This window comes from Manis pentadactyla, chromosome 2, assembly GCF_030020395.1.
Source record: "Manis pentadactyla isolate mManPen7 chromosome 2, mManPen7.hap1, whole genome shotgun sequence".
NCBI classification, from domain to species: domain Eukaryota; kingdom Metazoa; phylum Chordata; class Mammalia; order Pholidota; family Manidae; genus Manis; species Manis pentadactyla.
Window position 1 is genome coordinate 161,443,006 of NC_080020.1, and position 13,573 is coordinate 161,456,578.

Below are 13,573 nucleotides of genomic sequence, written 5' to 3' on the forward strand. Positions count from 1 at the left end.
GAAGTTAAAGCTCCCAGAAAGCTGTTTTATGGTGAAACCCTTTTAAAAACCAATCATTAAGGGTAAGAATCATGGTGGACCATTTATTTTTTAAAATGTGGCACATGTTGTGAATCCCATGAGCAGGCAGTTAATAATGTTAAAAATGTTTTGTGGATAATTAGTTGCTTTGATTTCTTTATAACACCTTAATCAAAAGTGGATTATATGCAAAATTTGCACTCCTTAATTGTTGAGTGAGTTTGAAAATGGAAGCTAGTGGATTAAAATTGCATCCTAAATCTGTGAAAGAAAAATAAGAAACATACAGATGAGCAAATCACTTGGAAAAATTATAAGCTTAGCTTTTCAAAAAACCAAGAAAGCCCACCACAACCACCCTGACTTTAAAGCACCAACTCAGGGAAGCTGTATTTCAAAGGCAAAAGAAGCAATGGAAAATTATTCAGTTCCGAGCCTGGAGTTCAGGTATTGTCTTCAGTTCCCTGGTTGCCTACCCTCCCTGTTTGGGGTCCCCCAGAGGTCCCCGGAAGATATGACAGCATGGACTATCCTGTCTGCCTGGAACCCCTCCCTCCACACCCTACTCTGACAGGCTGGGGCACACGCCTGACTCTGGGGGAATCGCCCGGCCCCGTCAGTGCTCTCCCCCTTCGCCAGAGCTACCTTCAGGCTACCAGCTGAGCCTCCAGGATTGGGAACGTTTCCTAAGACCCTGCTGTCTAAACCCACAGAGCCACAGGAGCACCAACCACCTGCAGCTCCAAGCTTCACCCCAGTGCACAGCATCACTGTGAAGAATCCAGTGAGAGATCATATGAATCCTGGTCCCACAAGGCCAGATGGGAGATGGGATGGCTCCGAGCACCTCTCCTCTGTTCCCTCCCCAAAGACTACTCTCCCCTGGTCCTTCCTCATATTTAACTGGCTCCACTGCCTTCCTCCACCAGCCCCTACTATTTTACAGTGAAAGAGCATTAGCCTCAGCGGACTCAGATAATATACTTGCATTACTAACATTTCACTTAATGTGCGTTAGCCTCAGTTTTTCATCTGTAAAGGGAGGTAATATTCCTGGAGGAGAGAGAGCATGTGGTCCCTTGCACATACTCCATTGTGCCTAATACAAGATACACTGAAAGGGTCACTTAGTGAGTCCATGAGGCCTAAAACCACACTTCTGAGGTGCGACCCTCAGTGAATGAACTCCTCTCCTGCTCCTGGCTCCCTCACCTAGATCAACCCCAGGGCACAACCCAAAGCCTTGTCCTCAGGGGGCCCTGCAAGACTCAGCAGCAACTGCCCAGGTGCAGAATGGAAAGCAGGACATACCTGGAAGGAAGTGGGAATACAGACGAGGTTCAGCTTCTCTTGTTTCACTCTTTCAGCTGTGGAGACAAAAGCTGTGTTGGTGGTTTTTCACTCTCCTCACTTTATTTTTCTTGTAGTGTATACACTTGCTCAGATCCAACAGAAAAGGAAAGGTCTGCCCCCCACTGACAGCTGCCCTTCATTCTGTGTCCCCACCCTCGGTGAAAGCTAGCTGAATGTAAGTCACACGTCACAAGACAGGGAAACTAGAAAGCCTGAGGGGTAAGTACTAACTACAGAAGGAGCAAGTCAGTGTTTGCTGTTATTAAGTGCCTGGCAATACTCAAAGGAGTTTGTATATGCCAACTTACATAAGTTACAATTATCATCCTCCTTTGGCAGATATGGTAACTGAGGCACACAGATGTAAAGTAACTGGTTGTTACACAGCTCATGTGTGGTATGGTCCCACAGTCTAAACTATGTGGGACCTATGATGCCTTTTACAGGGAAAAGCTGGAACTTCACTTTTTATATTTAGTAAAAAATATAATCACTTGTAGGCCCCAGAAGGTGATTAAAGAAAGTTGAATCATTTTGGAGTTATACCTTTTCAGATAACTTGATTAAAAAATTTAAAAGTTGTAAGGAAATTAACAGTCTTTTTAAAATTTCAAGTCTTTTTAATCACTGGGTCTGGACCTTGGGAGGTTTAGATGCCACTAGGAGTCCCAAGCAATTCCTAGACCCTCAAATCCTCTACGCACTCAGTGCTAAGGCAGACAGATGTGCAACACTAAAGCCCTTGTTAGGCCAATGAAAAGGCTTCCAGAAGTCATCATGCCATCACCACACCAGTCCTTAAGACAAAGCGTTCCTGGACTTAGTCTCCTGAGCACTGCCCCTGGCACCTAGAAGCTATCAGCCTTCAGGCAAGCCTCTGGGCTTTGTTCTCACAAACAAGAGCTGGGCAGTTAAACCTGTTGAACAGCCCTCCCATGCTGATAATAGGATCCTGAGTCTTTCCTAAGCACAAAAACACCCTAATCAGAATGAAGTCAGCAGCTGCAGGAACCAGCCACCAACAGCAGCAGGCCCCTCACATCCACTCCAAGGTCATAGACAGGGCACCTGCTCTGACCTCCACCTGTGTGCCTTGGCTTGCCTGAGGAACCCACAGGCTTCTCAGGGCTGGCCTCTGGGTCCATGCAGCCACACTCAGGACCCCTCATGATGATTAACATTCTGTTGAGACCTCACCCTAATCAGCTCCTCCCCACCAACCAAGCAGAGTAAACAAAGCCAGGGTTGGCTGTAAACAAACTCCAAAGTTGGCTGAAGAGGACCAAGAACACCTCTCAGAGAAGAGCAGAAGCAGAAACTCAAATAACCTCAGGCAGGTGCACTGCTGGAGCTCAGCTGGGCAGGTGCCAAACCTGTGCCCCTGCTTCCTCTCCCTCCTCCGCCTCCCCACCTCCATCATCCCACACAAAACATCCAGGACACAGCCTAGGAACATACCTATTCGCTGCACAGCATGGACAATTGTAGAACCACTTCCAATTCCCAGGACTTGATTATTCTGCCAAAAATGGGGTGGAAAAAGCAAAACTTATTAATATCCAATTTAACTCCCTTTTCAGCTCACTTCCTACAGATATAAAATTATTATGAACAGCAATTCACCAACATAGCTACAAAGTCGGTACTGTGCCCATTTTATAGAAACAGAACCCCTGAACCTCAAAGCTGTACTTTATCCTAGTGCCTAGTGGCAATTTACAGCAGAGCCCTCTCCCTTTCATCCCTGATGCTGACATCACCATTTCCTCCTGTTAAAGGATAAACTATCCAGGCATACTTAAAGAAGGAAGAACAATCACAAATGAATAGTCTAAAGACACAATTATCGAAATTGGAAAAAGAAGAACAAATGAGGCCTAAAGTCAGCAGAAGGGACATACTAAAGATCAGAGAAGAAATAAATAAAATTGAGAAGAATAAAACAACAGAAAAAAATCAATGAAACCAAAAGCTGGTTCTTTGAGAAAATGAACAAAATAGATAAACCCCTAGCCAGACTTATAAAAAGAAAAAGAGAATCTACACACATCAATGGAATTAGAAATGAGAAAGGAAAAATCACGACGGACCTCACAGGAATACAAAGAATTATTAGAGAATACTACAAAAACTATATGCTAACAAGCTGGAAAACCTAGAAGAAATGAACAACTTCCTAGAAAAATACAAACTTTCAAGACTGACCAAGGAAGAAACAGAAAATCTAAACAGACCAATTACCAGCAAAGAAATTGAATCAGTAATCAAAAAACTACCCAAGAGCAAAACCCCCAGGCCAGATGGATTTACTGCGGAGTTTTATCAGACATACAGAGAAGACATAATACCCATTCTCCTTAAAGTTTTCCAAAAAATAGAAGAAGAGGGAATACTTCCAGACTCATTCAATGAAGTCAGTATCACCCTAATACCAAAACCAGGCAAAGACCCCACCAAAAAAGAAAATTACAGACCAATATCCCTGATGAACATAGATGCAAAAATACTCAACAAAATATTAGCAAACCGAATTCAGAAATACATCAAGTGGATCATACACCATGATCAAGTGGAATTCATCTCAGGGATGCAAGGATGGTACAACATTCGAAAATCCATCAACATCATCCACCACATAAACAAAAAGGAGGACAAAAATCACATGATCATCTCCATAGACGCTGAAAATGGATTCAACATCTATTCATGATAAAAACTCTCAGCAAAATGGGTATACAGGGCAAGACCTCAACATAATAAAGGCCATATATGAAAAACCCACAGCCAACATCATACTGAACAGCGAGAAGCTGAAAGCATTTCCTCTAAGATCGGGAACAAGACAGGGATGCCCACTTCCCCCACTGTTATTTAACATAGTACTAGAGGTCCTAGCCATGGCAATTAGACAAAAAAAGAAATACAAGGAATCCAGATCGGTAAAGAAGTCGTCAAACTGTCACTATTTGCAGATGACATGATATTGTACATAAAAAACCCTAAAGAGTCCACTCAAAAACTACTAGAACTGATATCGAATACAGCAAAGTTGCAGGATACAAAATTAATACACAGAAATCTGAGGCTTTCCTATACACTAACAATGAACTAATAGAAAGAGAAACCAGGAAAACAATTCCATTCACAATTGCATCAAAAAGAATAAAATACCTAGGAATAAACCTAACCAAGGAAGTGAAAGACCTATACCCTGAAAACTATAAGACATTCTTAAGAGAAATTAAAGAGGACACTAACAAATAGAAACTCATCCCATGCTCTTGGCTAGGAAGAATTAATATCGTCAAAATGGCCATCCTGCCCAAAGCAATATACAGATTCAATGCAATCCCTATCAAATTACCAACAGCATTCTTCAATGAACTGGAACAAATAATTCAAAAATTCATATGGAACCACCAAAGACCCCGAATAGCCAAAGCAATCCTGAGAAGGAAGAATAAAGTGGGGGGATCTTGCTCTGCAACTTCAAGCTCTACTACAAAGCCACAGTAATCAAGACAATTTGGTACTGGCACAAGAACAGAGCCACAGACGAGTGGAACAGAATAGAGACTCCAGACATTAACCCATTCATATATGGTCAATTAATATACAATAAAGGAGCCATGGACATACAATGGGGAAATGACAGCCTCTTCAACAGCTGGTGTTGGCAAAACTCGACAGCTACATGTAAGAGAATGAAACTGGATCATTGTCTAACCCCATAAACAAAAGTAATTTTGAAATGGATCAAAGACCTGAATGTGAGCCATGAAACCATAAAACTCTTAGAAAAAAACATAGGCAAAAATATCTTGGACATAAACATGAGCGACTTCTTCATGAACACATCTCCCCATGCAAAGGAAACAAAAGCAAAAATGAACAAGTGGGACTATATCAAGCTGAAAAGCTTCTGTACAGCAAAGGACACCATCAATAGAACAAAAAGGTACCCTACAGTATGGGAGAATATATTCATAAATGACAGATCCGATAAAGGGTTGACATCCAAAATATATAAAGAGCTCATGTACCTCAACAAAAAAAAGCAAACAATCCAATTAAAAAATGGGCAGAGGAGCTGAACAGACAGTTCTCCAAAGAAGAAATTAAGATGGCCAACAGACACATGAAAAGATGCTCCACATTGCTAGTCATCAGAGAAATGCAAATTAAAACCACAATGAGATATCACCTCACACCAGTAAGGATCACTACCATCCAAAAGACAAACAACAACAAATGTTGGCAAGAATGTGGAGAAAGGGGAACCCTCCTACACTGCTGGTGGGAATGTAAATTAGTTCAACCATTGTGGAAAGCAGCATGGAGGTTCCTCAAAAAGCTCAAAATATAAATACCATTTGACCCAGGAATCCCACTTCTAGGAATTTACCCTAACAATGCAGCAACCCAATTTGAAAAAGATAGATGCACCCCTATATTTATCGCAGCACATTTACAATAGCCAAGAAATGGAAGCAACCTAAGTGTCCATCAGTAGACGAATGGATAAAGAAGATGTGGTACATATACACAATGGAATATTATTCAGCTATAAGAAGAAAACAAATCTTACCATTTGCAACAACATGGATGGAGCTAGAGGGTATTATGCTCAGTGAAATAAGCCAGGCAGAGAAAGACAAGTACCAAATGATTTCACTCATCTGTGGAGTATAAGAACAAAGGAAAACTGAATGAACAAAACAGCAGCAGACTCACAGAACCCAAGAAAGGACTAACAGTTATCAAAGGGAAAGGGACTGCGGAGGATGGGTGGGAAGGGAGGGAGAAGCAGGGGGAAGAAGAAAGGGGGCCTTATGATTAGCATGTATAATGTGGAGGGGGGCATGGGGAGGGCTGTGTAACACAGAGAAGACAAGTAGTGATTTTACAGCATCTCACTACACTGATGGATGGACAGTGACTAATGAGGTATGTGGGGGGGTACTTGGTGAAGGTGGGAGTCTAGTAAACATAATGTTCCTCATGCAATTGTAGATTAATGATACCAAAATAAAATATTAAAAAAATAATAAAAGATAAACTGAGGCATATTAAAAATTCTAAGAGTTTATTTGAGCAAAACTGAATTCAAATTAGGAAACATCCAGTGTACCTACAGAAAGGAGCTCTGAGGAGCTATACAAAAGGAAAGGCTTTCATGGCAGAAGGGAGCCCGAACAAGGAAGTCATGCTAGACAAAAAAGCGACTGGTTATTGCCAGGTTACTTCCCTTTAGGGGGTGGCAGGGTCTCTCAGGTAGATTATCTCACTAGTGTGAATTGGGCAATTCCTGATTGACTGGTTTAAGATTCCATTTCTGGGAGATGTGGGTCTTGGTTTGGTGACATGGGAGTACTTAGCACAACTGACACCATTTGGGGCCTGTTGTCTTGTTTTTAACATAAGAGCAGTTTCACTATGGGCTTCCCGTTGCCAAATGAGTTCATTGTTTATCAGCTTCTGGAACTCTAAGAAATTTGACATGAATTGATGTTGCAGCACACTGAACTTCCTGAAGTTGCTTATTCAAAGTGAGGCTGTGTAGGGGGGTAACTGAGATTGTGAAAGGATGGTTTTTTGTAAAAGGCTAAGTCATGATATTTATACTGATATAAAATGAACATATGTCAAAAGATTTTAACTTCTTTAATATGGGAACTAGAAAAGATGTTACAACCTGTTCACAGGAAATACCTAAGAACCATAAATTTATATGTAGTCAAGGAATGTTAAAATGAATTTATAAGATCTATCTTTAGGTTATCAGTTGGATCTCACAAAACACAATTAATCTGCATTTCTCTGGTCAAGAATTATTTGCATTAACAGCTTTGTACAAGTTAAAAGTCTCTCTCCACAGAGCTGTAAAATGGCCCAGTGGGAGGCCAAGGCATGCCCTAGGATGATCACATACCTGAAGGCTACCTCATTCCAAGCAATTTCAGGAAGTTCAGTGTGCTGCAACATCAATTCATGTCAAATTTCTTGGAGTTCCAGAAGCTGATAAACAAGGAACTCATTTGGCAACGGGAAGCCCATAGTGAAACTGCTCTTATGTTAAAAACAAGACAACAGGCCAGAAATTGAGTCAATTATGCTAAGTCCTCCCATGTCACCAAACCAAGACTCACCTCTCCCAGAAATGGAATCTTAAGCCAGTCAATCAGGAAAGGATAGCCAATCATCTCCTTTGCTCATTTCTAAGCCTTAACTTTTTCTTTACAGTGTTGAATTCATCTCTAAAATGGGGATAATTGGTGTGGATGTCCCAAGGGGCTGTTGTGAGATCTGACTTAACATTTATAGATCTTGGTAGGTTGCTTAATAAATGACAGCTGTGGCTTTGGTTTGCCGCTGCATTGCCTTAGCGGGGCGGGAGACTGCTCCCAGAGGTTGCTTAGGAACTGAGCTCCGCTGTGGTTCCTGACTGTAGTTCTGACTTTGTTTTGCTGTTTGTGGTCTAACTGACCTCTGCTGGGCCCTGACTCTGCCACCCGTCTGCTTACAGCGGTTTCCCCTTTCTTGAGCTAGCAAGCTCAGGAGTGTGATGCCTCTTTCTTGTCCTTTGTACTCAGGAAGTGCTTCCTACTGCAGATGAAGACTCTCATTTTCCCAACTAAGCCTTCACTCTCTTCCTATGTTGAGGCAGGCTTGTGCAAAATGGACATCCCTTGACATCTCCTGATTTATTATTTGGAGATGACTTCACAGACTCTCCCTTTTTCTGCTGACTTTGGGGGAGCTCTAACGGTGGGCTTGATATACCCAAGGTTCCCTGTGATACTGTCAACTTGAAGGCACCTCTGGTCAATCTTCTGCCTTGCAGATGTTAAGCTTGTCTGAAAAGTCACTGAAGCCAGAAACCTCTGCTTTTTGCCCTGAGGTTGTGCGCAGGCTCTGCTGTTTTTACACAGGGCCTTTCCTTTCCTGATGGCCCCCTGGGATCGGCCAGGAATCTTTCCATGTTCATCTGCAGCCCATTTCTGTGTGAATAAGCCACAACTTTTTGTCTGATAGGATGTAGGGAGTATTAAAAAACAAGACAACAGGACTAAATTGCAGTTGCTTATTATGCTAAGCCCCATGTCACCAAATCAAGTCTTGACTTACAGTTTCACCTCTCCCACTCCCAGAAATGGAATCTTAAGCCAGTCAATCAGGAATTGCCTGACTAGCACTAGTTAGGTAATCTGCCTAAGACCCCTGCCACCCCCTAAAGGAAAGTAACCTTTGTAATATGCCATCTGTTTTTCTGCCTAGTGTAACTTTTTTGTTCCTGCTCCCTTCTGCCTATAAAATCTTTTCATTTCATACAGCTTCTCCAGAGCTCCTTTCTATCTGTTTGATTGGATACTGCATGATTCAATAATTGTTGAGTGAAACCAATTAAAACCTTCAAACTGTATTCAGTTGAATTTTGTTTTCTAATACTTTGTAGGAGGAAGGAAAGTTCTGGAGGCCCTTCAGGACAAACAGTGCCAACACTCCTCATTCCCAACAGGACAAAGGCCACAGGAATACCCAAGGCCAGCCCCTATGCCTCACATCTAATACGGACCTTTACAACATGAGATTACATCTCAAACTAGAAAAGAGTAAAGAATGACCAACAGGTGGAGGAAACTACAAAAAACAAATGCTAAGGTCCCCACAACTAAAAGTGCTGCTAGATGAAGCCTGTGGAGGGCTTCACCCCTCAGCCTCTGTGTGTGCCAGCTCATGGAAATCATGTTTACTAGCTCTTAATTCCCAAGTCACCAAATACACCAAGGGCCCTCAGAACAGAGCTTGTTCTAGGCGAATTCCACCTTCAGTGAGGCCCTCAAGAAGATAATGCATCCAACAGTCACTCGGCTATTGGCAACCTCCGTGGTGAGGACTTCAAGACAAGTAAGTGGAACATCACAACACAAAACATTCAAAATAGCTGATTATCTGAACACGTAAAACTCTTCAAGTATTGAGAAAACATCTTAACTTCCTAATGTGTAGAGAGGCTCAACCTGACCCTCACACCTGACCTGAACTGAGAGCTCTAGCTACATAGTAGTTCAGCGGCCAGATTCCTCACTAGCACACTCCGCCATACACTCCTGTCTCCCACAGGCTCCCTGCAGGCAGGTGGCACACAGATGAACTTGGGTGAGTCAGACAAGCCCTGTGCAAGGTTCCTCCCTTGGCTTTTGGAAGAGGTCAGGAATCACAGGGGCCTGCCAGACTCAAAGTTCTTCAGTCATGTGGTCTCGCTACCCTGGAATCCAATGACCGGCCCAGGCATCAGTGTCCTAGCCAAAGCCAAACAGAGGTGGCCCAAGAGCAGAAGGCTGCCAAGCAGGCTCTGCTGGACGAGCAGGCCCCTTCTAATGGGCAATACTAAACCTCATGTCATACATGCAACAGCAGAACTTCACTCACCTTGCCAAGTGGGCTAACTGGAAATGCTTCTTCTGCTGACCAACTGGAACCACAGCTCACCAACGTCTTCAAGCTAAGCCAGTCAAAAACAAAGTCCAGGCTCCAAAGAGAATAAATGGGGCCACAGAAATTAAGGAGAACATGGCCCTTCATGATAACCAATCCTGGACAACTACACTCCCAGAATCAGGCAGATCTGAGTCAAGGGTGGCTACTCAAAGGATTCAGCTGAGAATTCTCCACATCTCCATTCACCCACATGTAGAAGCAGTCGCCATGTTGGGAACTGAAAACTCTACACCCCAGAGATCCTAAGCAAAGGACCACTGATAACCCCACAACCTCCTTGTGTCCACACTCCACACAATGAACACTTACCAGGCAGTCCCCACAGTGACCAAAATGGAATGAAGATAAGGTTAACTACCCTCTAGGAGCTTACTCTTCAAGGGAATAAAGAGATACACACACATATAACTAGAATCTAAGACACCAGCATTAGGCACCTAACAGGTATAAAGTGCTACAGAATCAAATAGGAGAAATCTCTGCCTCCCTACCCTCCAAAGGAGGCTGAAATGCAAATGAAAGCAGGAAATAGTCTTTGAACCAAACCCTGAAGGACATATATTTTAACAGGCATGGAGAGAGGACAAGAAAGAACATTCTAGGTTGAGGGCAGTGATGGTAAAATAAACACATATGCCAATAGTCTGACTTTTCAAATGTTCTAGTTAATGGAATGGGAGAAGCATGAAGGAACCATGACTTTAACGACAAGAACAAGAGCCTTTTCTCTGCGTACCCCTTCCACCTGGCTCAGTACCTGGATCACAATAGATACCCCAGATGTGTTACACGGAGGTTAGGATGAGGCCACCTGAGGGCCACTGTGACAAGACCAGATGAGAGCTTCAGAAGACAATAATGCATTACTTGGGAAGTTGGCAGAGGGGACAAGATAAGGGCAACTGCTATTCTCTGGCCATGGGGACAGCCTAAACTGGGAAAGCCAGGAGGCCAATGGGAAGGTCAGCTCTAAGACATTGCAAAGGTGGAACAAACAGGGCTTGGCACATAACCTACCTCTATAAACTTACCCAAGTAACAATTTCAAGACACAAAGTGCTCAAGGAAAACATGGCCTTAGATGGAGCAAAGAATGCCCCCTGCAGAGGGTAGCCAAGCCCTGACAATGCTCATAAATGTGTGACTTTGCATAGGTCATCCTGTTTGTAAAGTATCCAGGACCTGATTCTCCTCCTCCCTTCAGACATACTTCTAAATGTGACCACCCACCACCTGCCTGACAAAGACTAGGTACTAAACAAATACCTGGCAAATGAATGAAGTAATTCAAATAAAATTAAATTTTCTGTTAAAGAGCAGAAAATACAAAACTCAAGTAGTTGTTGGTATCTCAGCAAAGAAATGTGGTAGGGAAAGTGCACGCAATTGGGATGAGGTACCCCCAAAAGGCCAATAGGAGAGATCTCCCCAGGATCATCTGGTTGGTAACTTCATGGAAAAATGTGGCTGGAGCTCTAGCCTGAGGTAGGGACTTGCATATCTTTAACCAAATACTTAATTATCAATCAAAGGTTAGGGAAACAGGTGCCATCATATGTTAATATGATGGAAAATTAAGAAATGCAGTTTTTCTAATTGTACAGATTTCATTTACTCCTCTATTATTCACTTTATTTAGGCGTTTTGAAGTTTCAGCTTATTGTTCCAATTTTGCAGCTGAGGCAGTAAATCCCAAAGGCAGACACAGACTACACATTTCACATTATGTGTGTGAACTCCCACAGAAAACTCCATTGCCAACCAGACTTGGAACAAGCTATGCCAGACCACAGCAGCCATGGAACTAGTGGAAGGGCACTGGAACAGGAGTCACTGGTTCGGCTTCTGCAGGGTCCTCTGCCATTCCTCCACAGCGGCCCCTCCCACTTAGCCAGGCTGCTAGATTTCTCTGTGCAAATTAACTTTGTACACTAAAGCATTAACAAATGTAAAGAACTGTGGTGGAAGGAGAAACAGGAATCTGATTCCACTTTCTAAGAAATAGAAAAGAGACAAAAAGCCAACCAAGCCAAACAAACTCCACCGAAGGGCAGATACTCCACGTGGCTCGGGCGCAGGTACTATAATTAAGATAATTAACTTGATTGATGACAGCAAATCCATTCAGGTTAAGAGACTCTACTAACAGCACCACACCCACCCCTTAACAAATGGGGCCACGACCTCACCAAGTAATTGCTAAATATCCCTGCGCTGTTTAAAGACAGCAGCCTCCAGACTTCAAGAATCCACACAGCCCTGTCAAAAGGAAGAGGTTTAAAGCCCTTGTCTTCCCCCTTGGCTATCTCGCCTTCTCTAGCGAGTACATTCAGGAGCGGGCGCCCGCCAAGTTAAGAAACTCCCCGGAGTGAAGTTTCAAAGCAATTTTCAAAACAGCTCTCCACCCGCTTCCCAGGACACTGAAGATAAGTGGAGTTCTGTCGGCAGCCCCAGAACTCACTGTTTTGTTGATAAGGAAGCCACAAGATAAGTCCATTCCAGCCCCACTCCAAACACCAGACACCAAAAGACTCCACTTTGCAAACTGTTATCCGGCCGGACAAGGAGTCTTTAGCAAGCTTAACTGTTAGGGTACTCGCCCCAACAGATCACACATTTAAAAGGCCTTTAGGGAGTAGGGAAGAACAGTCTAAACCTGGATAAAGTGTGCACCCTTTCTGCTCTCACGCCGTCCCAGCCCGCAAGCAACTAGGCGTACCAAGCAGTGCCCAGAGCACGCTACGCGGGTCCATCACGCCAAGCACACGAGCTCCCACCCAAGCTGCCCACCTTCACGTGGTTCTCCACGGCCGCACGGCCCGCCAGTTTCTTGGCCTCCTCGGCCTTGGACATCGTGGAGGGGAACGGGCAGACGCAATTGGCGTCCCCGCCGCTGGCAGTAGTGCGGCCGTGGGTTCCGGACTGCGGGCGCCCAGGAGGTTGCACGTGGGAACCCGGGAGGCCCCAACTGCTCCCGCCTCCGCCAGAGGCCGCGCCCCCGGCCCGCCCGGGCAGCGGGGCCAGGACCCGCCCGTAGAGGGTGCTGAAGGGCCCGGGGCGCTGCATGCCTACGCCTAGCTCCAGCCTCCGCCACGGTCCCGCCCCTGGCTCGTCCGGAAGTCTGGTGGATTTCGCACACAGCCCGAGCCCGCTTCGGCGCGGGACTTACTGGGAAATGTAGTTCTGTGGCCTCCACAGCCCGAAGACGCGCCCCAGCCTGGACTACAAACCCCACAATGTTCCGTGACTGCCTGCACAAATAACCGGCGACGAGCTTCCGGGAGACGGACAATTAGGGCCAGCCGCAGCGGTCACCTGTTGAAGGGAGCTGTGTTTATGTGCAGCTTGGGTAGTTCCCAGGGATTTTTTTTTTTTCCTTCTGTCTGCTCACGCATGAGAGAAAGGCGTGTTAGACCTGACCCTGTTGTTTTTCCCAGCAGTAAGAACGTGGCCCTGGAAGAGGCCTTAGGGCAGTCGCTGTTAATGGAGACGCCTCGGCCCTTTGGGGAGTGACTTCTCCAGACTTATTTCCCAAGGAAACGCATGCGCGGCCTGGCGCCTGCTGAAGACCATCATTAGAACCCCGAAGTCTTCTACAGGTTTAGAATCCCCAGCCTTAGGTGCCTTGCACTTTGCGGTTTTGTATGGCGTGCTTTGTGGGGATGGAGCCTCATCCCACAGGTACGAATGTGCCCTG

General features: G+C 44.6%; 1 protein-coding gene across 1 annotated transcript in view; it reads right to left on the reverse strand.

The window, feature by feature from the left end:
- The window catches only part of RPIA (ribose 5-phosphate isomerase A), a 31,359-nt gene extending 18,417 nt beyond the window's left edge, over positions 1 to 12,942 (reverse strand). Inside the window, exons 1-3 of the mRNA XM_036931082.2 lie at positions 12,667 to 12,942; positions 2,833 to 2,893; positions 1,333 to 1,388 (exon numbers count right to left, since the gene is read on the reverse strand). Of these exons, the coding sequence (XP_036786977.2) occupies positions 1,333 to 1,388; positions 2,833 to 2,893; positions 12,667 to 12,942 (393 nt within the window). The remainder of the gene's footprint in view (positions 1 to 1,332; positions 1,389 to 2,832; positions 2,894 to 12,666) is intronic.
- Between the last annotated feature and the right edge of the window lie 631 nt (positions 12,943 to 13,573).